Source organism: Falco punctatus, assembly GCF_963210335.1.
Source record: "Falco punctatus genome assembly, chromosome: Z".
Lineage (NCBI taxonomy): Eukaryota > Metazoa > Chordata > Aves > Falconiformes > Falconidae > Falco > Falco punctatus.
This window is the reverse complement of record NC_137586.1, coordinates 64,627,730-64,655,646: the sequence shown is the minus strand read 5'-3', so window position 1 is coordinate 64,655,646 and position 27,917 is coordinate 64,627,730. Positions and strand designations below refer to the sequence as shown.

General features: G+C 40.9%; 1 protein-coding gene across 15 annotated transcripts in view; it reads left to right on the top strand.

Annotated features, from left to right (window-relative positions):
- The first annotated feature begins 3,475 nt into the window (after positions 1 to 3,475).
- CSNK1G3 (casein kinase 1 gamma 3) overlaps positions 3,476 to 27,917 on the top strand; it is a 68,685-nt gene continuing 44,243 nt past the window's right edge. For 8 of the 15 annotated variants that reach the window (XM_080372668.1, XM_080372666.1, XM_080372669.1 and 5 more), the window contains exon 1: positions 22,172 to 27,779. In XM_080372668.1, the coding sequence (XP_080228794.1) occupies positions 27,602 to 27,779 (178 nt within the window). In that variant the 5' untranslated portion in view covers positions 22,172 to 27,601. Of the gene's footprint in view, positions 3,783 to 19,478; positions 19,549 to 22,171; positions 27,780 to 27,917 lie in introns of those variants that run through there. The other 7 variants (XM_080372664.1, XM_080372657.1, XM_080372659.1 and 4 more) reach the window with 7 other exon arrangements.

Here is a 27,917-nt window from a genome sequence, read left to right as displayed (position 1 = left end):
GCTGGGCCGCAGTTGTGCGTGGCAGAAAGCAAGCCCCACCTTTCTCTCACATGGTGTTAACAAGCCCAGGTTCCTTGCTGTGCTCTCTACGTTCAGAAAAGGACTACGGAAGGCACCTTGTGGTCCTAAAATTTTGGCACCTACAAGTGTACCTCAACCTCAATCTGCAATGCATACTGCTAAGCTGAGCCAGGTGAAGCTTTCTCCTTCGCAAACAGTGCTGCTGCCAAACTGCATGAACTTTAGAACAAATGAAAAGTACCTTGTGTTGTTTGTTTTCTCTTGTTTGTAGGCACACATTTACAGCAGCCAGGAACAGATTCCCTCCACTGCCTTTCCACATAGGGCTAAAAGCTGGCCAAGTGCTGGCTCATGACTCTGTAGTTTACGATGTTGCAGTGATTTTTGTATCACACACTGTGAACTCTTAGTCTAGAACAAAAAACCTTAAGCTAAAGGTTAGTCAAACAGAATTTGGATGATGGGCAAGAAAGTATTAATTTACTGCAGCAGCTTGTATTACTGCCTGTGTAGCTCTATTTTTAGGTGTTGAGATCTTCTTAGGTAGGTGGATTAAGTTACAGGATCCTGAACAGCAGAAGTTTGAAAGGACAGTGACTGAGATAACACAGTGAGAGCAATTATTCTGAATGAGTTGGAATGGTTCAAGTCATATGATGGTGCAAAGAAGACAAATAGTTAGAACCAAATAAGAGTTTAAAACACTGGATGGAAGGAGGGATCATATGATTATTTCTTCCACATGTGTGAGAAGAACAAAGATCTTAACAAACTGGAGGGGCTGTTAAGTTGTTAAGGGAAATCTGAACTGTAATACTTAAAAGCCAGAAGTTAGGCCTTTGGGGTATTGTAGTGCAAGTTTTTAATTTACTACTGTCTAGTAATTAAATATTTTAATATGGCACGAAGGAGTAAGTTCATCAGAAAACCATTGAATAAATGAAATTGTATATGCTTCTGGAAACAGCTGTTGAAATCTCGGTGCACAATGATGAATATTAAAATGAAAGTTGAAATTTTACAGGGAATTAAATATCTTGTCAACTTTATGATACTTTTTAAGAACAAAATATTTGGGCAGTTAAGAGGCACGGTATCTGGCAAGCTCTGTTATTTTGCTATGTGTGCAGGAATTTTCAAAGCATTCTGTGAAGGCAGTAACACTCAGGCTAGGATTAAACACTGGAAGTGCTTTTTCCTTCACTTTGAACAGCACCATTACAAGGTACATCACATTTGTGCTGGTTTGGGCTGGGAAAGTTAATTTTCTTCATAGTAGCTAATATGAGGCAACTTTTTGGATTTGTGCTGAAACCAGTGTTGATAACTCAGGGATGTTTTAGTTACTGCTGAGCAGTGCCTATAGAGAGTCAAGGTCTTTTCTGCTTCTCATACGATCCCACCAGCAAGTGGGCTGGTGGTGCACAAGAAGCTGGGAAGGAACACAGTCAGGAAAGTTGATGCCAACTGACCAAAGGGATATTCCACACCATATAATGTCATGCTCAGCATATAAATCTAGGGAAATAAGAAGAAAAGGGGAGATGATGTTTGGCGTTAGCGCATTGCTCTTCCCAAGTATCCATTAGGCATGATGGAACTCAGCTTTTCTGAGGATGGCTGAATACCTGCCAGCTGATGGGAAGTGGTGAATGAATTCCTTGTTTTGCTTTGCTTGTGTGTGCGGCTTTTGCTTTACCTATTAAACTGTCTTTACCTCAACCCACAAGTTTTCTTGCTTTTACTCTTCTGATTCTCTCCCCCATCCCGCTGGCAGGGGTGTGAATGCGCAGCTGTGTGGAGCTTAGTTGGTGGCTGGGGTTAGACCACATCAACCTTATAAAGTTGAAGCTGCAGCATTCCTTTCTTATTTTAAGTATTTGACATATGGCATGTATGTCTGTGTTGTTCTTAATGATTAAGAGTAGAAACACTTTTTACATTTAGCAATTATACACTTTCATCACCGCTGTAGCCTACCTATAATTCTAACCACACCAAACAGATGCACTTTTTGTTTAAAATTTTGTGATGTGGAAGACATCTTTCACTTTTGCCTTATGCTCTTCACCTAAATCCTAGAATTACAGGTTATTAAGTAATCTGTTGGGTTGAACTAAAGGCCAATGAATTGCATTTTTAGTAAGTTTGAAATCATAACTGGAAAAATACCCAACGGCTTTTACATAAAAAGTAAGTCTCCACTTTTTAGGTTACAACAGCCTGTTCAGAAAAGGTTGGGAAAGGCAATATTAGCATTAGTGAGAATGTGTCCATTTCTGATTAAAATTGATAGAAAATTTGGGGTCAGATTCTACACAAGAAATCTGAAATCACAGTAATGCAACACTTGTTTTTGTCTCTGCTTCACTGCTTTTAAGAGTGGCATGCTTAAGTATCTGACAGACAGGGCTCTGCAATACTAATTGGAACAAATATATGTATATACTCAGTTTTCTTTGATGAAACCATCTTTTACAGAGAGGAACTCTATATGCAAAACAGTTGTCATAAAGTTGATTATATAGCATTTATAAGACTGTTTTTTGCCATTTACATGGTAGTTCTTGCAGCCACCGAGCAGGAGTGGGGTTCTTACTTCCCCGATTCCTGCACGGATACGCAGGGAACACACGAGTAACCTCACCCACCTGTAACTACAGGGCGAAACAAGTAGTGTTATCCCTATCAAATGCGAGGACCGCAAGACGGGCAATAGCATTTCTGAGAAACTGCCACATGTGAGCAGTGCGGCGTCGAAGCATATTGGCGTTCTGGGGACTGCTGTCCAGCAGAGGGTTAAGGGGAGCTGAATTTCCAGGCGCGCCGCGGCTGCGATCCGAGAGCCGCGCCCGGGCACACGGCAATCTCTGCAAGGCAGCCCTTCCCTATTTAGGCAGCTACCTTTTGCCCCTGCTAGGGACAGCGGCAAAGCGCATCAACTCACCGGGACTGCGGCCGAGGGAGTGAGCGGCTGCGGGCAGGGGCTCACCGCGCGCCGCCAGCAGCCCGCCGCCGCCTCTTTTGAGCCGGATCTCCAAGTTCTGAGGGGAAGCAGCGGGGCTGGCGCAGCCGGGCACCGGCGGTCAGGCGCGTCCCAGTGCCCAACGCACATCCAGCCGCCGTGCCCGCCCCGGGACCCCTTCGGGCGCCGCAGCCCGCCGCTGCCCGCCCCCGCCCGGCCTGGGCTGACCGTTTATTCACCCCTCAGCGCCAACGGGTGCCTGAGCGGGAACCTAACCAGCGCCACGCGCAGCGGCTCAACCCCGCCCCCCACGCTGCCACGCCCAGCCCCTCCTCTCATTGGCTACCTTCTCTGCCCACCAGCGAGCCCCGCCCCCTCGCTTGGCCTTGGCGTTCGCTTCTCGTCTCCGGAGTGGCCGGCGGGGCCTGTCAATTTGTCGTGCGGGGGCCAAACGGCGCCGATCGCCGCGAGGCGGGCGCTCTTCCTCTCCCCGCAGTTGTGAAGGCCCCGCCCACCTGCGCGCTCCCTCGGCATCCGGGCGGAGGCGAGGACTGCCCGCCCGGGGCTGCTGCCGCTGCGGCGAGGGGCGGCCGCTCCGTGCCCCGCTTCCCCTCTTGCTCGGAACACCGCTGCGTGTGTGCCCTCCCCGGCTGGCCCGCTCACGGAGCCCCCCGGGCAGGGTCAGCGAGCAGCGCCTAGATCGCCGCCGGCTGGACGCCGCGTCTCTTCCCTGTCGCACGGCTCATCCGGCCGCCCTCAGGCCAGCCGCAGCAGCTCCGGCCGCCCCGCGGAACCGGTAGGTAGCCGTGCCCGGCCAGCTCCGGGAGCGGTGCCGAGCGCGCGGCCGCAGCACCCCTTTCGGCCGAGGCCTTGACCGGCTCTCTCCAGCAGCCCGGTGGGGGGAGGGGGATGCAGAGCCCCCTACGACCGGTCGCGCGCGGCGCCGGTCGCAGGTGGCGGTTGGAGGGGCTCGCGTCCCGGCCCGTGGGTTGGGTCGCCGGGGGCTCGGGGGAGCGGCGCCGCCCGGCCGGGCGGGAGGGGGGAGGGCGCCGCGGGGCTGCGGGCCGTGGCCGGGCCGGCAGCGCAGGGCGGCGGGACGCGACTGGGGGCTGGCAGCCTGTCGCCTGCCCGCAGCGGCTCTCCCGGGCGGCAGGAGCCGTCGGCCGGAGGCTGGCGCTGCCCCCGCCGGGAGCGGCGTTGCTCCGGCGCGCCTGGTTTCCTGAGCGAGCGGCGGTGCTTCGTCCCGCCGCGAGCTGAGCTGTTTTTCTAGGAACAAGCGGGTAAACTCGTTTTCCTGTTCTGTAGGCGCAGGTTGCGTGAGTGCGTTTGTACTCAGAGGCGAACTGTGCTGCCAGTGCTTATTTTCCCTTTTTTGTTTTGTTTCTGCAGTTGTTTACAAACACGCTCTGAGCAGTGGTTTTAAGTTTGGCTCGTTAAAATCGCTGAGTGATGCATCAGGTGATCTGCTATGAAACTTACAGAGGTTATTTTCAGGCTTCCCTGTTGATTTGGGGGGCAAACATTCAGTGTTAAGGTGATGCGCTGTGCGTAAAAGCTGTTGGAATATAATCGAAGATGCGTTTTGTGTGTAAGATATTTTGTAAGTGCAGGTGTAGTTATAATTCTGTACTGTGCAAAATTATCCTTTATTTTGCATGATCTTAAGCACGCTTGGAAGTAAAGCACACTGTTAAGCGTATTGTGTGTTGCTGCCCGTAGGGGTAAACAACTTATCTGCACTGTAGACTCACACCTTTTCTGAACACTAATTAATGCCTAGTAGATGCATTTTATCCTGAGCTGTGTTGGGATGTTAAAATTCAAGACAGGAGTAATGCAATTTTTCTTTTAGAGGGAAAAGAGGAGATAGACGTTGCTTTGTTAACTGTATTTTAGGATGTGTCTTCTACTGACCTCAACATCCTTTTGTCACTTTCCTTTGAATAGAGAAGTTTCAACAAGTGAAAAACAGTATTTGCAATGGAAATAAGTGGTATTTTATTGCGCTGGCCTGAAATAGAGAAATTATGTGGCAGACAGCAGACTAGTTCATCAGCTGAGAATGACGTTCTACTTATCAAATGAATCTTTTTATCTTGCTACTGTACTTCCGAATCACATAGATGTATTTGCTTGTAAAATGTAAATTCATTTACAGAATTTCAGAATCTAGAATACCAGCTCTGATGCAGTGATGCGTTTTCTGTAGGCTTTTTTTCTGTGTAATAAAGATTCGGAGTTTGTTGGGAGATTAAGCCTGTTTGGAAGACTTGCAGGCCCTGTCTAAAATAACCTTTTTTAAAGGTGTTCATCCCTGAACCCCAGAAAGGTCACTAAACCTGCAAAAGAGTTTTTAGTCATCCAGTTTACTTACGTACACTTAAAAAGGCTGAACTTCCTGTGGTATTTTTCACTTCTAATAGTCTCATAACTAGATTAAATACATTTTTTTAAAGCTGATGCAGTGTATGGAAACAGTGTCCCAACTGCATCTGTCTGGCCTGTGAAAATACTGTACTTTAGTAGTGACTGCTGATTGTATTGTGATGTTAGTATCAGTAAAATGTATTTGTAACATTTACTTTTGTCTTAAAACTGTGTTTTAATATTAGGAAGTCTACTGGTGTTTAAGATGAATTTATTTTAGTTATGACTTTGAGACAACACAAAGTCAAGTGTGAGGAATAGCGAAGTGGCAGTGGTTACTTTTTTCCACTATCTTGTAATTACAAAAACCAAGTTTTTAAAGAACAGGGTACTGATCAGCTCTAATAATTACTTCTGTAACTTTTCTTGATAAGTCATGCCAGCTAAACAGTACTTTACAGTCTGTTGTAAACAAAACTGACAGCTACTTCTTGTTCTTAGGTTTTTCTTGTCACTTTTAACTGTTTTGTAATGGCATGCATACGCAGAAGTAATAACACAATTAGAAGAATGCACAAACTGCAACAAGAACAAAATTGTAAAGGAGTTTGGGGTGCTGATTCTTCAGTTTAAGCTGATTCAACTGGAAACTAATTGCAAGAGTTCTCAGTCAATCCCACCTGCAGTTGTAGAGGCAAAAGAGCTGACACCCTGCGTAGTGGAGGAGTGGGACAATGCTTGTCAGCAGCGGACTGTGTTTAGATGATCTTAAACCCAAGGTATCATAATCAGTTTATTTACCAATGAAGATGGTGTGGTATATTCCCAAGGAGCAGCTAATGTACCCTGGAAAGAGTACACGAAAGTGTAGAGTCACAACATGCTGTTGGCTTTGCTTCTGGATTTTTAACATTCTTTCAAAGTGTTTTGAGACTTCTATGTAATTGTTTTCCTGATCTGTATTAAAAGGTAAAAAATAACTTCTATCCAATTGTTGTATACTTCATGGTATTATTATTTTTTAACTATACAGGTATTTTAATGCTTCCTAAATGTTGCTGCAGAACCAATGCAGTGAAATCAAGCCTGCTGCTGCTGAGCTTCTTTTTCTAAGAAGCCTCCTAGACATGGTTATCAGGGTTCCAGGAGTTTGTGGGCCACAGCTGAAATAGTTCAGTGAAGAAAAGTGTGTGTGTTTTAAGCTGAATAGTTGCATAAATAAAAGGAGACTAGTAAGAAAGTAATTAAAAGCAAGGTTTAGATCGCTGATAAAGACAGTGATAGGAGCATGTGTCCCTCCCAGTGACCTTAGGTAAGCCACTTAAAATCTAATGGTCCCTCTTCAGCATAGGGAGAATGTGCAAGAGGAGACATTATATATCAGACTGTGCTGTAGAATTGGTTAGGATTTTGGTTACTTCCAGAGCTTTCTGGAGGCACTGCTTTCGAAGGAAGTTCTGAAACTTGTAAGTAATAATCAGCTATGCTCAAAAATATAGAGCATTTTGATTGCATTTAGCTCACATATTTAGTTCCAATGTTCAAGAGATGATAATGTTTGTTAGTTTAAATGAATAAGAGGATTCTTTCCAAGAAAAGGTGCAGAGAATACTTTTAAATATTAAATATGCAACACTTCCAGAATATTACAAAAGTGTTTACCGGTGCATTCTCCTAGAATGTTTATTGAACTGCATTTTACTGCACCTGTTGCATAGAGCATTTTTGTTTGAACACATTTCACTGTAATTACCCCTCATCCACTGTTCTCACTCCTGTTTGTTCCTTTATTTGGTGGTTTTCAGTATATCTGTGTGTGAAACACTAGCATACATTTTAAGAAAGCTGTTGTGCTTTAAAGTACAGTCTTCTAGGCAGGTTACTTTTACGATGATGGAACTCATGATTTAGTAGGTAGGGTAGGACATACCTTTGCAGCCTAAAAGAAAATACTATTTAAATATTGTATTGTTACCTAAAGAAAAATCTCTTGAATACCTCTCTGTATTTAAGGCACTAAACACTTTCTGTTTTACGCTTTTATATTATGACTTCAGTGAAGCGGGCTACATGTCTATGTGTAAAGACATGAAAGATTTCGTTTCAACAGCTTTTTAATGTAGCGGTATAAACCAATCTTATAAAGGTATTCAGTGTTGCTTTAGAGTACCACTAGCTTAAAATGAAGTACATAATTAATTTCAGATACTATTGATGTGAGTTTAAATGTAGATAACATCTATATTAATGCAGGTATCTTAAATTCTGTATAATATAATCTTGAAAAGATGAAGTATTATTGTAGAGATTGCAGTCAGGGACACAATTGGTCTAAGGCCATTTTCTTATTTGTGCCTTGCAAGCACTGGCTTCTGAAAACAAAGTTCAGTGTAAGACATTTTTCCTTTCTCTTTCTGTGGAAGATTGCCTCAAACAGTTGCTATTCATTCATGTCTTACAGTATGAAACAAACAGGTTGCTCAATGTATCAGGTTATGAAAGTTTTTACTTTGGTTTAGCATTTGCTGCCAATAGGCTGAGGCATCCTAAATCTGGAGAGATAACAAAGAGTGAAGCTTGAATTTACAGGTAACAGTAAAGGGGCAGAGAAGTTTACCAGCAGGGAACAGGAAGACAGAATGGCTAAATTGGCTCCTAAGCGTTTGCCAGACCGAGATATAAATGTCTTTGCCTTCCAGAAATACTTTTTTTTAATGTTTGCTTTTAGGAGTCTGTTTTTAAAGGCAATATGGTATTTTTGGTCTTTAGTTCTCTCATCTGTTGCCTATACAAATGTGGGACTTGCTGGGCAATTTTAACCAAGCTTAATTTTTTATGCCTCTGAAGATAGGCTCCTAAAGCTTTATAAAACGCAGTATATAGAGAGTACATATTTGTTTACTATCCCTGGTGAAGGAAGCACATTATCTGTTCTGTGTGGTAGTAGCCTGAGAGCTGTTCAGCTTGCAACTTGTAGTACTGGGCAACCAACAGAACCTCTCTCTTCTTTAAGTGAGAAGTGAAGGTAAGGTTTTTTTACTCTGGGAAGAAACTAGGGGTTTTGCAAAAAGGAGAGCTCAAGATGTAAGAGAGGGAGGCCTGGGAATACTGTGGAAATGTGAAACATGTCCCACAAGCTGAAGTTACTGCAGTGAGGATGTGTGGGCGTTGAATACTAATCTGTAGAGTGCTAAGCTTAGCTAATGTTTTTGTCTGAGGAACAATTTGCTTAATCTGAATCTATTTTAGTCTCCCTAAGCAGTAAGTTAAGAGTTTACTACATAGTGCTTGCGTCAAGACACTGACACTTTCTCATTTTAGTGTGTGAGAATTTTGTTTTAAAATAAGATTAGTGTAGTTAGTTAACAGCCATCAGACCTTGGCAAAATTTATGCCAGTAGCATAACAGGTTAGTTTGTTTTCAGAACTTCTCATTTACACCAGATGATTTCATACTCAGTATTGCTTGGTTTTGTATAAAACTTTGGGAGTCTTGCTTTTTCCAGAGTTTCACAGGAAGTCATTGGTTAAGTACATTTTATAAGACAAATGATGACTTTAAGATCTTAATTGTGGCTAATATTTCTCTTTAAATTCATGTCGCTATGAATCTTACATGTTCAATATGATGGTGACAAGCATGATTCTAATTGTGGTGTCTAAGGCTTTCTAATCTATAATATTTTATTCCATGTTAAATTTACAAAGCAAAAAGAAAACTATACAGCCTTTTTTAGAATATAATGCTGTAGTTTCATTTTAATGAAGACATTTTAGATAGACATTGCAGTGGAAGCCATGCATGTGAGGGAGGAGATTCAAGTATATCTGATAGTAAAGTACTTGAAATTCATTGCTGTACAAGGTACCTGTCTAATTTGTGGACACTATTAAAACAGCAGAATAATTTGATTACAGTGTAGTTTGTCAGAAAACCTTAACACTCATAGCTGCAAAACTTACTCTGAAGGAATCTTCCTGTACTGCAGGTTAGCCCTTTCCTTACGTGCAGAGTGGGCAGGAACACAAATGGTTAACATCTGTTCTAAGCTTGTGTACTTTCAGTGGCAAAAACATTGTCAAGTCTGAAGTCTTTCATACTGGTTTCTGCCTCAGGCAGAAATGAGGTTGGTTTGGTTTAATCCACTTGGCTGATTTGGAAAATAAACATAGGGAACGACCTACCAGTGTGGGGGGAGAAAAAGGAACAAACAAAACGCAAATGAAACTCTCACCTAACCAACTTGCTGATAAGTTCTGGTATTGTTAAGTTAAAGGATGTACTAGAGTTATGGTAGGTTGGTTGATCAGTCTCTTCATTGTTTGCCTAGTTAAGTTTTGCTGAGGTCTAAGGCCCTTGGAAACACCAGCTGTAACACTCTAACAGCTGATAGTTTGGAAGACATTCTACAAAAATTAAGTTCTAACTGTGTTCAAGTCTGGGCTGCATGAATGCATCAAAACTTTTACGGAACCTGCATCATGATGATGGGAGATAGCTGTGCTGTCAGATACTGGAATTTAACAGAAAGTGGCTTTCCAGCTTGTGATTTCTGCATTTTATTTGCTCCTACCCAGGAACAGGAGGAAGAACATGACTTCAATAGCAAGTGGGTGACTAGGGCCTAGCTGTGGGACAAAGGAGTATTTCCCATGTTTTAGATCCCAGTGCATGTATTGGTGCACACACAGAAGAGCATGCTTTGAGCTGCAATCTAGTACAGTTATAGTTGTACTAAAGTAGGAGAGCTATAGGAGGGAAAAAAAATCCCTAAGTGATTCAAGAGCAGTGGGAGAGGGCAAATTAATTTTGTTAGGGTCAGAATGAGGAAAGGCAGAGGTACTAAAACATTCTCAATAGTTCTGTGTTGTCAAAGCCTGTGAAACTTAAATACTGACCTCTGGAGGTCTGGCATCATAAAAAGGAATAATGCTCAATGCTACTGGTAATAGGTGTCTGCCTTACAGGATGAAATAATGATCTGTCAGGCATGAGTGTGTGATGTCTTCTTTTCTGGACTTGTTTTTCGGGAGTCCAGCACAGTAGTTAATGTCTGATGGTGAAAAATTTTCCTGAGTTAAAATAATTTAACTTGAATTTGGCTCCCCTGTAAGTAGAATCTGATGCTGTAATTAAGGATAAGGGTGAGGAGGAATTGGTCTTGAATTAAATAGTTTTCATTTTGAAAATGGCTTATCACAATTACAGTGGAATGCTAGAGCACAGAGTGTACTTCATCCTATCCAAGTTCTAATCTGAAAACAGAATTAGTGTATTTGACTCCTAGAAAATGTTTTTTGCTACATAGCACTGGAGTGCTTCAGCATTGTGCTTAGTTTTGTCTTCAGACAGTTACGGTGTTACATGAAATGTAATGGTGTCCTTGCTTTGTTTTCTAACTTTTAGATGTATTCAACTTTCCAGTTTCTTTAGCCTAGCTTTAAGCTAATCTGTACATTTCAGCTGTTCTGCGATAACAGTTGAGTGCTGATGGTACAATGCTTTATGTAGAAAACTGAAGCATCCATTATGTAGCATTAGCTAGCTCAGCATTAGCTTTCCATCAGCTGTGTACAGTATAGCCCATTTAAGTGTATGTGGGGGTGGTGTTGGAAAAGGGAAAAAACAAATTTCGGGAATACTGTTTAACCATCGGGTACCTCCTTTCTCTGCTCTTTAGTAAATGAGCTTGAATACTATCATTATTTGATGTTAAAAATTATTGCTGGTTTTATAACACTCCTTTCTGAAAACTGACTTTCAGCTGTTACTCTAAAATGATTGTATGATGGGTCTTGCATGATCCTGCAAGAAGGAGAAATGCATAAACATTTTAACCAAGTAAATGCATTCACTTGCATGGAATCCTAATATGAAGTTGGTGGAATTTTGTGGTGAAAGCCTATAATGAAGGGTGGTTTGAGGATTAGGGCCAAATTTTTCTTCTAGGTCAGTGAGAAAATAAATGTTTATGCACTGAACAGAAAATAGCAGTCTTCAGTTGATCCTACAATCATTGAAGGGTTTGGGTTGGAGGGGACCTTTAAAAATCATCTAGTTCCAATCCCCTGCCATGGGCAGGGACACCTTCTTCCAGACCAGGTTGATCAAAGCCCCGTCCAGCCTGGCCTTGAACACTTCCAGGGATGGGGCATCCTCGGCCTGTCTGTGCAGCCTGTTGCAGTGTCTCACCACCATTTTAAGTTCACAGAGATGAAGAGATTGCATGGGCATCTTAATTGTTACATGGTTAGTTGCCTCTCATTTGCAGAAAAATCGTATTGAGTTAAGGTGACCCTGAGTATTGTACATGTCTTCTGTTGTGGTAGTATTTTGACCAGAATGGGCAATTGGTTGGTGGAAAAGGCTGCATTATTGTTGGTTAGACAGTAGCCTTTCAAATGACAAAATTAAATGTGCAGAATTGATAGCCATCAGACTTATTCATGTGACTTTAAACCTTGGTAAAAAAAAATTACAGTAGCTTAACTAGAACTGACTTTTTAAGCAAGCTTCAATACAGATAAGGTGTATTTTTTTGGTCAGCTCTTGTACAGAGGAAGATTTTATTAAATGTGTTAATAAAGCCATTTTTCTGTTAGATTTTGCATATTAAAAAAGGATTGTATGGGGCCATATGTGGTTTGCTGATGAAATATCCCTAGGGAAATAGTTATATATGTTCAAATAGAAAAGCTCATTCTGGAATGTTGGCCTAATTATGTTCATTGAAAATAATGTGTGGCAGCTGATGCTGTAAGAGGGAAATGTAATTCTGGATTTTATTTTTATATATATATAGAACTTGATAGGAAAACCTGACTTTTTAGAAAGCTTAGCTGTGTGAATTTTTATTCATGAGAGCCACTTGTACACTTTAAGTTAGGCTGCTTAGAGTCAATCTCCCTTTGTATGTGTTTGGACTGAGCCTGTTTGTATGTAGACTTTGAATTCAGTTACATAAAACTTCATGTTTTATGGGGATGTCACTTTAAGAAGGGGGTTTCCTTGAACCCTTTATATTTGGTCAGCCTGTCAGTTTCCCAAGCAAGACAAGCCCCCTGTGCCTGACCAGTCTGTCAGCCACCTGACTGCGTTTTGACAGCCCACTGTATCAGAGTGATTCGACTGACCTATTTGGGCACTCCTGTTGGTGGTATCACTGAGTCATGTTCCTTACAAGAACTACTCGGATCTCCAGAGTTATACAAACTTCAGCTGAAGATTTTTATTGTACAAAATACAAGTTTGTGACAGTAAGGTTCAAACATCACCAGTGATAATAACAGTGACTGCAAAACAAGCTTAAAACAGTACACTTAACAGTAGCATGAGTTAGTCCTAGAATAAGGTTTTCCCCCAAAAGGGGTCCTTGAGGTGGGGAGAAGACAGGTTCAGCCTGTTGACTGGTCCCAGAAGTTAGGATGGAGTCTTCCCTAACTTCTCTGCTCATCTGTCCTATTTTTATACTTCATAGTACATAGCATATTCATTAAATGAATCCTGTGCGTGATTAAGTTTCTTGCTTTCAGTGTAAATTAGTATGCATCCTCAGATACCACTAAAGTTTTGAGTGGGGTTTTGCCCTCTTTTGGGAGGGCTGTTTGATTGGAGGTTGCAATCTCCCACTACCACAATTACCTTTGTCCTACTTTTAACTAAGTTTCTGTTAACGTATGGGGGTCATGACACCTTACTAGTTCATCAGCCAGAACCTGAAGCTTTAGAAGGTGGGTAATCTTGACCTAACCTTATGACACTAAATCAAAATGGGATATTTTGGGAGTATAGACAACAGTTGCCCCATTTCAGATCTATTTCGGTCCAGGAGAAGTCCATTTTCTTTACGCTTAGGTGGAGCTTGAGAGACTCCATCCATACAAGCTTCTGTAACTGATTGCTATCACATACCCAGCAAGATTACCTTGGAGGCAGGTAACTTTAGGATGGAGGTGTGTGTCAGTATTACCATGAGATTATTTCGTCTTGAGGAAAGTAATTTTGCCACAGTGGTCAGCTCAGCGGTGGACATAATCTTGTGTATACTTTATATGACAACTGCTATGCAGTTTGTCAGACTGTCAGGTCCCCCTTCCTGCAGGAGTACCACAGAGCCTGGCCATGGGGTCCCCACTCGGCTCCACCCTCCGTTACTCCTATCAGCAGGTGCTGGGATGGCAGGGTGTGTTGCTTAGGGAGCTGTGGTAAAGTAGATTCAATGCATGCCAAGCATCCTGAAAGGGATGGATGTATTTTACTGTAAAAAGCTTTTTGTAACACTGCTTCTGTTAGGTCCCAGTTTTCTCTTAATTCCCCCACAAGTGATTTTCCCACAGGTGAGAATCTTACAAATCTGTAAAAGAACAAGTTTTTTTAAAATCATAATTTTTGGGAATGCTGATAATCTCATTTGCTTGCCAACATTCATAAATTCTGTTGTTTGGCTTTGCAATCTAGAATGGGTTGATATTGCACAAGGCAGAAGCAGAAAAGGCTGCATGCGCTCTGAACAGTACTTAGTCAGAGGGAGACATAGAAAATAAGAATCTGTGGAAAGCTTAGACTTGTAAGTAGAAAAGGCAGAAGTGTAATGTAGAATGTACTTGAGATAGAAAGACAACGTTGTTGGAAGTGCAGGTAATGCAAATAAAATTTAAGTGCACTTGTGATCTGTTTGCCTTGGAGTGCTGAAGAGCACAAATCAAAATAAAAATGTTCAGAGGCCATGTACTGAGAAGCAAATTGCAAAGCTGAGTTCCTGGATGATCTGTTATAAGGAGATAAAATTTGCTTTTGAAATCAGGATATTGTACATGTGTACTTAAATGTGTATGTTCTGCAGAGTGAAGAGTTTGATCTGCATGTGATGGAGAAGTAGTGGTTGCTTTGCTCATTTTCCCTCTTTGCTGCTGAAACACTAGGAAGAATTTCCGACTCATTCATATATTGCATACATATTCGTTGTGGAATAAATGTAGCAAATACGGGATCTGGTCTTCACTATTTTGAAAGACAAGATGGCTGGGAAACACTAACAGTGATTTTTGGTGGCATGGATGTGGATACTGCTGAAGATCTGATTCGGGTGCATCTTAGGCAAACCTGAAAAAGTTCATCCTTGTTTCTTGGATTAGTTCATATATACAGAATGGTTTTGGGTTTTATTTTTTTTTTGGGGGGGGGGGGCGGGGAGAATAGTGTTGCTTCAGACGATTTGTGTGTTCTTTTTACAGTGCTTCCAAGGTAGTTGTTTACCTAACTGATGTCAGAATTGTAAGTACCTAAGCAATGGGAGAATAAAATGTTCTTAGATGAATTAACTGACGTCTGAAAGTATGATGAATCTTGAGGTGTGACAGAAGTGGTAGAAAAGAAAGAGCAGATAACGCCAAGCTGTATTTTGTTTTGTGTGTTAAAGGATTTAAAAAAAACCTAGAAAATTAGGCTGTTACGCAAAACTTAAGACTGAAATGCCCCATGTATATCAAGTAGATTACGTTGTGTGAACAAAATGAGTTACTGATGAGCAGGTTCTCATTATATTGAGGTTAGATTTAGAGAACACCAAAGAAATGGGAAAATGATACAGTAGTGAGCAATTTCAGTACAGATTATTGATAGCTGAAGAGAAAAAATTGTCAGAAGAAATTTGTTTGGAATTGGTTTTTATTTTGTTTTTCAAAACTGATGTCATGAGTATGCAGCATCTGTGGAAGTTCTAGGTGGTGAATATTTCACCGCTAATTTTGTCTTTGGTTTTAACTATGCTAATGATTTTGCTTTTTTTCTGCTTTTAAAATTGGAAAATGATGAAATACTCTGAAGTAAAAATCAGATGGGTTATGTCTTTTAACATCTGTTTTTATTTTGGAGTTTGTATATGAAAGTATTTTTCTTTTCAAGCTCAAATTAGTGATAAAAGGAAACAGCCATCAAAGTGGTGGGATAATAGTATTACAAGTACCTATTTGTATGAAAAATAAGGCTATAGACATTTATTTGTATTACGAATTGTTAGAATAGTAACTACTTTTGGGTCACATCAGGATCGTGAAGATTTGAATTTCTCTTTGGACTAAATTGAACATAATATGTAATGATTAAAGTGGATTTATTTTTCAAGTGAACCATGAATATTACAAGATCGTATATATATATTTAGAGATACTTTCCAATTCAAATTCTACCCCAAGAGTTTTTTGAGGCTAGAAACTACTGTTCTAAACTTTCAAGGACTCTTCAATTGTCAACCCTTCACTGTGGATTTGAAATTTTCACAAGTGTCCTCTGTTGCATGGAGACATGCATATGAAAATGATGCAGTTATCATGGAGCTAGTCTGGAAAAAATAGCGTACAAACAGTACCAGAAATAGTTGATTAGGTATTTGAATTGTGTATCGATTACCTCGCAAAGAAGCTCTTGTTCTGAGCTTGATTCAGATTTGTAGTATGAATTGCAGTTTTTCTAGCGTTAAAATTACTTTTAAAGGAGTTGTGCTGAAAAAAATTGTGTTACTTTATCTGTGGTCCAAATTATCTGTGGCATTCAAATGAATGTTGGAGGTTGAATGTGACTCTTCTCAGCGTGAAATAAGGGCTGCTTAGACAGTGAGATATTCCATAAAAACTGAGTCATCTCAGAGGAAGGCTCTTGGAAATGTGTGGCAGAGGCAATAAACTTTGTCTGCAGTCTTCTAGAACACGTGAAGAGAAGCTTTGCTGCTAGATTAATCGGTGCCAAAACCTGAGACCTTGAACAGAAGTATGTAAGAAGCTTGAGGAGTGAGAAAATCTGAAGATGTATGAAAATGGTGTAAGCCTGGGTAAATTTTTAAATGCCTTGTACTTAAACCAGAGGTACTTCTTTGCCATCTTTCCTTTTGTTTCATAGAATCTTTTCCTCCCTAGCTCTTGTGCTACTAGTTTTCCTGAAATTAGCTAGAACTAAACTAGCTGCTAGTTTTTTGTAAAACTAGAGAAAAATGTTAGTATACTGATACTAGCAGTGATACCGGATCTTGTAATTAAACTCCGAAAGGTAATGCGTATGATACTTAATGGAGCAGTTATGAAACATGGATTCATGTTTCATTTAACTTTGTTACTTCTGGCCAGTGGAATGTTTCATTTAGCAGCTTTAACATTGTCTTAATACGTTTATTTAATAGTAAATCTAGAACATGAAAAAAATCAGTCGCTAGTAAGCTTTTATTTTAAAGGTGACTTGCACATTTGGATATGAGCATTATGACATACACCCTGGAATATGTAAACTTGCATGTAATTAAAGTGCTGCTGCTGCAGGCTCAACCATTTGAGAGATGTATGAATAAAGATGGTGCTTGAACGAGTTAGTCTTTACCCTGCCTTATATAGGGTTCTAGAAGTTCTTCATTGCTGCTGAGTAGGGTTCTTGTGATGTGGCATATGGTCTTTGGTAGTGCCAATTGAGACGAATCTAACTGATACTTAGAGAGAGATGTAGATATATCTCTCTCTAATTTGGGGATATCGAAAATGCTGTGTAGGTGTCACTTCTTCCTCTGTGCCAATCCCTGTATTAGGATTTGAATTTTAGCAGCCTGTCTCTTTCTGGCAATAGCTTGATTTTGACCCCATAGCAGACTTCAAATGGGATGTTCTTACTTGAATGTGGCTGTGCAAGAAATTACAAATACTTTTGTGACAATGACACTCAACAGTGCTTTGGAATTGCCAGCCCAGGGGCTTTGAGATTTTTTTTTTTCACCAGTAGATGTGAAAGAAAGTGTGTTTTGAGAGTGTGTGTGTGAACATTGGTAGTTTCTAGGGCCCTTGAAGATTGAGAACTTTAATATGAATGTGATTAGAAGATTTGATCAAATTTTTGTGGCCTTGTGTAAGTATCCTTTTTTCTTACAGCTGGTGTGGTGTGGCTCTATTAGGTTTTGAATACCGGATCAATCAGGAACAGATTAATATGATTTAAAGGCACATTTGTCCAGTGTAGGTTTCAGTAAAGATTGTTTTGCTTCTTCTGTAGCAGCATAGGCTTACTTGGTATGTAATGCATTTTTTTGGGGTAATGTGTGAACTTGGACCAATAGCAGCAAAGCTATTGAATATACTGAGTGTATGGTGGATCAGAAGACAGAATAGAGCCACATGTGTATAATACACCAGTGTTTTTCAAACAAACTGCCTTCAAACATTTTTATTTAGATGTGTAGCCAAATACTCAATTATAAATTATTCAGAGATAATAATCTGCTTGTTATAAGAAAAATTACTGAAATTTTCCCAGAGTGAATTAATTTAGAAGTGAGATTTTAATTTTAATTTCTGTATGTCTAATTCTGTATATATTCTTGGGGAGTTTTTAGTGTTCTGAGTTTGTCAGAATTGTACAACATGAATTTAAATAAAGCATAAATTTGAGCATAGTCATGAACTGAAGGATCATTTTTGTTTACATACCTGTATGGTTCCATTAAAACTCATTCACTTTCTCTCTTGTAGAATTTTATGCAGTGGAGAATGTAAACCAGACACTTCAAACAGGCTCGGATTTTCCAAGTTGGAATCTCCTTGTCTACTAAGTAAGCACACTTTGTGTGCAAATCATTAATCTACATATTCTGTGGAGTATAAATGTCTCTTCAAGGAAATAGTTCTGTCTGCCCTCTTCAAATATCACAGAATTGTTCATCTAATTTTAGACAGTAGAGGTCTCTAGGGAATGGTTCCTTTAGACCTTGCTTTTGCTTTGTTGAAGAATTTAATCACCTATTGTAATGTGGAAGGTATGTTACTGAAGCTGTGAGGTCAAGTACACAAAAGTTTGGAAGTGGTAATGCATGTAGGTGCATTATAGCATGTGCATTTAATGGAGCAGAGAACTGAGCAAACCCTTCTGAGCTGGGTGTAATTACAGTAGTTCCAGAGCTAGCAGTTTAGCCATACCAGTGCTGGTGAATCCAAACTAGTAAGTTTAGCCTTGGACTTCTTGCACCAAATATGGTAAAGCCCATACTGGCAGAAATAAATAGTTTTGTATGGACCCAACAAATGCAGTTACCCTCATGTGCTGCTTCATTGTAAATTAAGATTTTGTTTTTGGGGTGATATTACATAGTCTTGTAGTTAAGCTTATATTTGGTTAATTTGACTGTATGCCCTGTATTTGCGTCAGGCATTGATGTGGACCAGTGGCCTGGCTATCTTTTGTCATCAATTTTAATTTGTTTCTAAAACTGAGTGTGAGATTCCTTTTACTCTTCTGCAGGTGTTAGCTGTGTGACTGCTGTCAGCCAATTGAAACATGTATCTAGCTATTGTCTTCACCACTCCTCTCCTTGCCTTTCAGGCAGTCTCTTTGTAGTGCGTGGGAATGTCTATTAAATTCCATCACATAAATAAAACCTCTGTTAGCTGATGTTAGTCTTGCATCTCAGTTACTCTGCTTTCTTACAGGTCTCCCAGTCTCATTTCACCTCAATCAATATATGTGGATTATAGATCTAATTTCTAATTAAGGTCTAATTACTTTTCCTAATATGTAATACTTTTTTCATAGCTTCCTTTGTCTTTTCTTCATATGTTAACATAGTCACTTCACTCCTATGACATTGCACTGTTGTCTTGGTGCTTGCCATTATACTAAAATCATATATTTTTTGAGCAAGAATGCTTCTTTAAATCCTAAGAATATCCAGTGACGTCTGCCTGGAGCTTATGGGTCAAGTCTGCTCATTTATGTAGGCAGCAATGAAAAATGAAAACTAAATAGAAAATCAAGCTATGATGAGGGCAAAGATGGCACACTTTTCAGGCAGATTGCAGGTGGGGAGAGTATAGTCCATATAACTAGCACATAGCAAGAAAAGATTGCGCAAATCATTTGGAATGCTTACACTGTATGTGGTGTTTTCCCCTTTAGATGATACAGACTTTTACATAGCATCTGACTTGTAAGCCCTATAAATTATGTTGAGTCTTTGAAAAAAATCTTCTGGGTCTTCTTTAACAGTCTAGGAACGCTAATGCAATACCATAACTTGAAATTTACTTGCATTCTGTATCAGAAGTTTTTGCATGCCAAGTAATTGCAAATACTACATATGTATGTATCTTTGCCTTTTAGTGCTTTTCCTCTAGAATGTAAGCATTATGGTGAAGAAAAGATACTGCTATCAACAGTGTAACTCTCATAGGTAAGTGTGACATAAAAAAAACCCACAAATGCCTTTTGTATTTCTAAGGTGAATACTTCATAAAATATACAGGGACTTGAATATGAAGGAAGTACTGTCCTTATTTCAGATTAGCTCCAGATTATTTTTTATAGAACGTTGTAAGAGAACACTTGTGTCCTGGAGAAAAAGGAATGCTTGTGTGTCTTCATTCTGACATGTAACTTGTGAAAAATGTACAGGGCTTGTGATGTTTGTCTAGCAGGAATCTGATAAAAGGTGCTGATTTCAGTTTCTGTAAAAAAGCATACCCATAGTGTAACTGGAACATCTGTTGGCTCAACAGCAGAAGAGGGAAGGGAGTAAGCTACGGTAAAATAAATTTGTCAATGTAATAGATGCACTTTCGGAAAATGAAATGTAAGTTGTTAATAATGTCTTTGATTTCATGCATTGTTTCCTTAACTTTCAGTAATGCTTTACTGTGTTTTACTGAAACCGGATAAAATGTTTTCTCATAAGGAATTCAGTAATCAGTTTTACTATTTTATATATGCAAAATATTTCATTGGGTTTTATTGTTTTTCCCTGCTTTGTGATTTGTTTACAAAATTCTAGTACCATTTATAAAATGAGTCTACTTGATAAATACTGAAGCTTATACTCAAGCCTGTCTTTATCCCTTGAATTCATTGTAACTTACCTGTTCTCTTACTGTGCTGTCAGTTTTCAAAAATGGTATCACAAACAGTTTGTGGTGATTCTGCGTGTGGTCACATCAGAAGCAGTGGCTTCTTAAATTGAAAAGTGTATGGTAGGCTCTTTCTTCTGGAAGCACTTGCTGCTCTAAAAAAGCAGTTACTCACCTATGATGTTTGGAATGTCACAAATTTGAAATTTTTTGAGTTTTTGTAAATGCACTAGGTGTCTGTGCCCAGGTGCTGGAAAAGGGACTGGGCTGCAGGGGACCCTGTGAGGAAAGGTCAGGGCTGCCCTGTCCTGTATGTACAGTGGGGCACAGCTGAGCCCAGCAATGAAGATGGTTTTGCCTGTGAGGAAAAAAGTATTTAAGAAAGGGGAAAAAAACAAAACTGTGCAACAGCAGTGAGAGAAACAGCCCTGCAGTCACCAAGGTCAGGGGAGGAGATGCTTCAAGCACTGGAGCAGAGGTTCCCCTGCAGCCTATGGAGGAGACCAAGGTGAGGCAGGCTGTGCCTCTCAGCCCATGGAGAAACATGCTGGAGCAGATACCCATCTGTGGCAGTGTGGGATCCTCCATGGGCTGCAGCATGGATATGTCCAGAGGAAGCTGCAGCCCAAGGAGAGCCTATGCCAGAGCAGGCTGCTGACAGGAGCTGAGGCCTGTGGGAAAGAGCCCACACTGGGGCAGGTTTTCTGGCAGGACTTGGGACCCACGTGGGAACATTCTGTTCCTGAAGGGCTGTGCCTCAGTAGTGAGGACCCATGCTGGAGCAGCTCTTGAAGAGCTGTCCCCCACGGGAGGGATGCCACGGTGGTGCATGAGGGAGGAGCTGCAGAGAGGAGCTGTTAGGGCCTGATCACACCCCCTGACCTGCTTGGCTGAGGGGAGGAGGTAGAGTGGGAAGTAAAGGAGTGAAGTTGAGCCTGGGATAAAGGGACACATGGTAAAGGTGTTTTTAGTTTTTTCTTTTTCTCATGTCTTAACTGATATTAAATGATTTTGCCCAAGTTCAGTCTGTTCTGCCTGTGACTGCGATAGCACAGTGAGTGATCCTCTCTTGACCTTGACCCATGAGCTTTTTCAACTTGTCTTTTTCCCACTGTACTTTTGTGACGGGGAAAGAGGGGCTAGGTGGACACCTTGAAAAACAACTAAAGAAAAACGGTTAAAAAGAAATTTCTCATAATTAGCTCAGTTTTTGAAAAAAATTAAAACCTACCTGCTTTCAGTAACTTCAGTCTGAGAGTGAACACTGGAATAAATACTGGCAATAGTTTCCTTGACAGATTTCTGTTCCGAATCAACTGTTTCAATGAATACATTAACTTACAAGATGCTAAATAGTGCCTGATTTGGTATTTGCTTAAGTGTGCCGTGTCATATATTAAGATGTCTTCAGCGTCTGAGGCTCTATGTGTGTGTTGAGTAGTCAGGGAAAAGTTCTCTTGGTGAATAGTGTAGTATCAGTATAGTGACCTGAGACAGTCTGCTGCTCATAGTGCCTCAAACTGGTATAAAAAAAATTAGACTTAAATTGTGAGAAGGCATTTGGATGTGTGGACAAGATACCCTTAAAATGGAGATTCTAAAGGTATTGCAAGTCTTGATCTCTAGCTTAATACTCTTAAGGGGTGGGCTTGGTTACAATTTGGGCTTTCCAGGTTAAAGATCTTCTGATCATTATGGGTGGGTTAAAAAAAACGTATTATGCAAATTGTTTTCTTGCTGGCAAGGCTTCAGTGTCTTGTCCAGATAAAGTCTGGTAGCTAACAAGTATGCACACAGAGCAGCTAGTATGATTTGCATAAATACTAAATAATCTGTCCTTGAGCTTCCAGCTTGGCTTCTCTGGTACTGTTTTATTGCTACATCAGTTGAAGCAGTGTGGTTGGAAGCTTTTCTGGTGATGGACTTGCTTTGGCTCACAACTAGCTTTCTTAGGGATCACCATTGTCTCAGTGATGCTACTGAATTTCTGGTTGCCTGTGTGTTATTCCATGCTCCTGATGCATCACAACTTCTCAGTGTCCTCGGAACTCAGTCTGCAGTAGGTAAGTTTTCTGCTTAGTAAGGAAGGCTACATGCTATGCTCAGGTGGTGGTTAAATACAAAGATAAAATGGGGAAATTTGAAATAAATGACAGAGCTAGAACTGTTCTAAAATGAAGTTGCAATGCATTTGAATGCAACTTTAAACTAACTTGGCAGGTGATTAATTATTGTATATGTGTAAAGAGAAGCTATGGAAAACCTGTAAGCTAAGAATCCTAGTAACTCTGAAACTGAATTTGGATTGCTGCAGGTTTGCCTGCCTACCCAGTCCCTTGTGTAGTCCTAGTGCTCTGTTGTGGAGCCCACTGGTATCATTGGTATGCACTGTTGGTGTCTTCCTAGCCTTTCAGTGTTCCAAGATAGGCATTTCAGTGCTTGGTAGTACGAAGGCTTTGGTATGTGGAAAAGAACCGGGAAGTCTGGCCTTCAATTGCTACTGAGATTACCGAAGCATTGTGTTAGTAACTGTCTGTGCTTTTTTTGACTCTTTGGTGATGGCAGTAATATGCTGTGCTTCGGTGCATTGCTTCTATTTGCCATGAAGCCTGTATACTACCACTAAAAATTCTAGGACTGTTTACCTTGTTATTTCTCAATTGAAAACAAGTAAGATGTAATTTGTTTTCTTCGGTACTTAAAACATGTACGCATTCTTGGTTCATCAAATGTACGGACCTTCTTTCTCAGTACTAAATGGTGGCCTTGAAGTCCTACCTCAACATGCTACATTGCTAGTTTTCTTATTTCTTCCCTAGCCTTTGTAGGGTATGTTGCATCTCTTCTTTGATGGCCTGAAGTGTGATGGCCCACAAAGCTAGAAATAATTCACCTCTATGTTGCCAATCCAAATCTATGTGAGCCACTTCAATCTTGGCTGCTTGATCTACCTGCTGATTGTTTAGATGTTCCTCAGTGGCCTTACTCTTGCGTATGTGAGAATCTACACGATGTACTTCTACAACTAGGTTCTCCAACTGGGCCGTTGATGTATTGACACCATGTGGTAGCTCAGATAGGTTTACTAGGCATTGCCAACTGCTCTGCTTCCGTTGCTGCAATCACCCCCATAGGGCATTTGCCACCATCCATGAGTCAATATAGACTTAAAGCATTGGCCCATCTTTCTCATTCAGCAACATCTAAAGCCAGCTGGATAGCTTTCACCTCTGCAAACTGACTTAATTCACCTTCTTCAGCAGTTTATGTGACTAGTCATAGGGGACTCCATATGGCTGCCTTCCACCTGATTTCCTACAATACAACAGGACTCATCAGTAAACAAGGCATATTTCTTCTCATGTTCTGGCAGTTTATTATACAGTGGGGCTTCTTCAGCAAGTGTCACCTCTTCTTGTGGTTGCATCCCTACCTTCTGGCCAGTCCATAATAGTTTCCAAGATTCCTGGATGACTGGGACTTCCTATGCGAGCTAGTTTTAATCAGCGCAACCCACTTACTCCATGTAGCATCAGTTGCTTGTTGTGTGGTGGAAACCCTCCTTTTTAAACATCCAGCCCAACACTCGTAACTGGAGTGCCAGAAGGAGCTACACTTCAGTACCAACCACTTCCAAAGCAGCTCGAACCCTTCATAAGCCGCCAATATATCTTTTTCAGCTGGAGTGTAGCAGGTCTCAGATTCTTTATATCCTGGACTCCAAGAGCCCAAGGGTCAACCTTGAGTCTGCCCTGGTGCTTTCTGCCAGAGGCTCCAGGTAGGGCCATTCTCCCTGGCTGCAGTGTAGAGCATAATTTTTACATCTTGCCCAATCCAAACTGGCCCAAGGTCTACTGCTTGAGCTGTCTCACCTTTAATTTGTTCAAAGGCTTGTTGTTACTCAGGGCCCTATTTAAAATCATTCTTTTTTCAGGTGACATGATAAAGAGGGCTTACAATCACTTTGGAATGTGCATTCTCCAAAAGTCAACACCTAAGAAAGCCTGACTTTCTTATTAGTTGTGGAGGCATAGCTGTTATTTTGTTGATCACACCCACTGGGTTCTTACAAATCAGTATTCCCATTTTATTCCCAAAACCTGGATCTCCTGTGTGGGTCCCCTGACTTTGTTTTACGGCAAAACCAGCTTTCAGAATGACTTGGACTATTTCCTCCCCTTTCTCAAAAACTGCTTCTGCTCTGTTGCCCCATAGGATGATGTCATCAATGCTTGCAGGTGTTCTGGAGCTTCACCCTGTTCCAGTGCAGGTGGTAGGGCTGTGTTTCCACTGCTGGGGCAGCCTGTTCCAGGTGTATGTGGACACCCTTCCAAGTGAGGGCAAACTGTGACCTGCGCTTTGCTGCCAAAGGGATAGAGAAAGAAGTTTTTGTGGTATCAGTGGTGGCTTGCCACTTAGCTACCTTTGATTCCAATTTGTATTGAAGTTCTAGCATGTCTGACATGGCAGCACTCAACAGCAGTGTGACTTTATTTGGGCCACGATAGTCCACTGTTAGTCTCCGTTCTCCTTTCAACTTTTGCACTGGCCATATGGGACACTTGAAAGGGTGAATGGGTCCTGCTGATCACTCCTTGGCTCTCTAGGCAGCAAATCAGCCTATGGATGGGAATGAGGGAGTCTCGACTGGTGCGGTGTTGCTGTTGGTGCACTGTTGTAATAGCAGTTGGCACTTGTTTTTATCTTTTTATTAAATTAATCATTAAAATCTTCCACTTTTCTGTAACCCCACCGCAAAAGGGTCTTCTGAAAGTCTGGACAAAGTAGACGGCTGCTTAGTTGTCTCTGTTTCCAGGGCAGCTATAACAAAAGCCCACTGTTGACAGTATTTTGGATCCTTGAAATACCTTCTGCTAAGAGTCTGTGACAAGGATATGTGGAGCCTCTGGGACAGTCACAATGGGATGTTTTTGCCACTCATTCCCAGTCAAGTTTATTTTGGCCTCCAATACAGTTAGCTGTTGCAATCCCCCTGTCACTGTGGAAACGTTAATGAGTTCTGCCCCTTCATAGCTTGATGGCATTAGAGTACACTGTACTAGTATTTAGTAGAGCTTTATATTCCTGTGGGTCTGATGTGCCAGGCCATCAGATCCACACAGTTCAGTAAACCTGGTTATCCCTGTCCTCCACCTGGCAGGAGGCAGGACTCCTAATCCTGGTCGTAGGATTCCCCACCAGGATGGCAAGTAGTACTAAGTGGATGTAGCATGGATTAGTTCTACTCACTTATACCACCTGATGCACAGGGGCGACAACAACACTGAGTATGCAGACAGGTTAGTTGTATGACCAGTGAGTTTTCAAATCATAAACCCGTACTATATAGTACAACACTATGATAACTAACGTTAGCCCAGGTCCCAAGGAGAACAAACAGCACCATAGGGAACACATGCTGCAATTAAATAATTCAACCCTGAGACCATGGACAGCAACTTTAAGAGCAGAGAAATCAGCATTGTGGCCAGCGATAATTAATCCAGTCCAATGAACACTGACAACAATTTTATTCTAACACACCCTAGTTGAACCTGTCATTATCTCAACCCTTCATGTCCCTGTGAGCACCAAAAAGGACTGTTGTGCTTTAGCCCTGGGTAGTAATTAAGTGCCACATAGCTGCTTGCTCATTGCCCTGTTAAGCAGAGGAATGGCAAGGAGAATTGGAAAGGAATGTAAAACTAAAGGGTTGAGATAAGAGCAGTTTACTAATTGAAATAAAATAAAAATGGAAGAACAATAATAAGAGTAACAGTGATAACTCTTACAATGAAAAGGTGAGAGAAGGGTAGAGGAATGAAATCCAAAGCAAAGGGAGGAAACAAGTGGTGCACAGTAGAGCTGCTTACTGCCTGCTGACTGATGCCCAGCCAGTGCCTGAGCGGCTGTCAGCAGCCCAGCCAACCCCTCCCAGTTTGTGTAGTGAGCATGAGTCCCATGGTATGGAATACATATTTGGTTAGTGTCTCAGCTGTCCTGGCTGTGTCCCCTCACAATTTCTTGTGCCTTTTCCATGACAAGGCCTGAGAAACTGAAAAGTCCTTGACTTAACCTAGCAACAACTAAAAACATCAGTGTTCTGTCAACATTGTTCTCACAGCAAATCCAGAGCAGCACTGCACTGGCTGTGAAGAAGAAAATTAATTGTATCGCAGCTGAAACCAGGACAAGGCTCTAGTACATGAAATGCTTTTTTTTTTTTTTTTTTTGTCAGAGGATGTGCTCGTTTACTGCACTGTATTCCCCATGTTGAAGGAAATACAGCAAACCAATTTTGAACAGATATGTAAGTCACCCTGAATTTTAGCCTATGCTGTAGCCAACTATTTTCTGAATTTTGGGTTTTTAAACCACAGTTGTCAAATAGAAAACAACATCCACTATTGTTCTGGGCAAGATAAAAATAAAAAATTTCTTGGGATTTTTTGTTACAGTAGTAAGCTCACATGTTTTTGCTGAAATTCATGTTGGAATTGGTGTCTAGGCATTGGTGCTGAATGGTGAATAGGGGTAAGTGGGGAAGCAAATTTATGACATAATTCAGTGAGGCAGGGGAGAATAAATAAATATATTTTATTTTCAGACTTTAGGAGGTACTGAAAATGGATGTGTCTTTGTCATGAGTTTATAAATTGTACATTTAAAATTACAATTCAGAAAAAATAATGGATTTGTTTTAAGTTTGAATATCCATGACTTTATTAAGCGTGCAGCGTGAGCATTTCCTTGGATCATCAGATAGTACTGGGGGGGGGGGGGGGGGGGGGAACTCCCAAAACAAAATGCTTTCTTTTGCAGAGCTGCAAGTGAGTATATCTAAATGCAGTGAGTATATCTAAATGTCCATCTTAAGTGTGTTTGCCTACTTTGGAAGTAGCTTTATAGGTTTTGCTTTTTCTAAATATCTGCTGCATTAAGCTTTGAGGGTTTTTTTAGGTCTTTTCAGTCACTCCAGCATCTTTTGCCATTTGTGCTGGTATCAGAGACTTCTAACTTCACAGTATTGCTTTTCATAGAGGGTGTCTAAAGCAATTATAATTAATTGTAGCTTAATTGTATGACTAATTGAAGGGAGAAGTAATTTTTGGGTAAGAATTTTACTGTACTGAATTTGTTGTTCATTAACAGAATTTTTAAAATGCTAGTAAATATTGCTGATGTATGCTGGAGATGTATTTTTACTACAGATACTACCAAGGCTTCACGAATGGAATGAACATGTTGCTGTTGACTGCTTATTGACAGCAACCAGCTGGGCACTTCACTGGTGATGTTTTCGTTCTCACATTGTCCTGTTGGAGTTTGCTTATACTGACTTAAAAAGAGGAGGAAATCAAAGTGAAGTACCGTAAACTTGATATGGACAATAAGAAGAAAGACAAGGACAAGCTAGATGAAAGAATGGCACGGCCTGGTGGGAGGTCAGGCCATAATCCATGTGGAACTGGTTCATCAAATTCTGGAGTGTTAATGGTTGGCCCTAACTTCAGAGTTGGCAAAAAAATTGGATGTGGTAATTTTGGAGAGCTACATTTAGGTAAGATTCTTGTTCCTTTATTTCAGTTTGCATTACTCAAGGCTATTGTGTGCAGTCTAGCCATAAAAATGACTACATGAACACATCAGACAGCTGTTCAAAGTACTTCCAAGCTTCAGATAAGTTAAATTTGTCTTG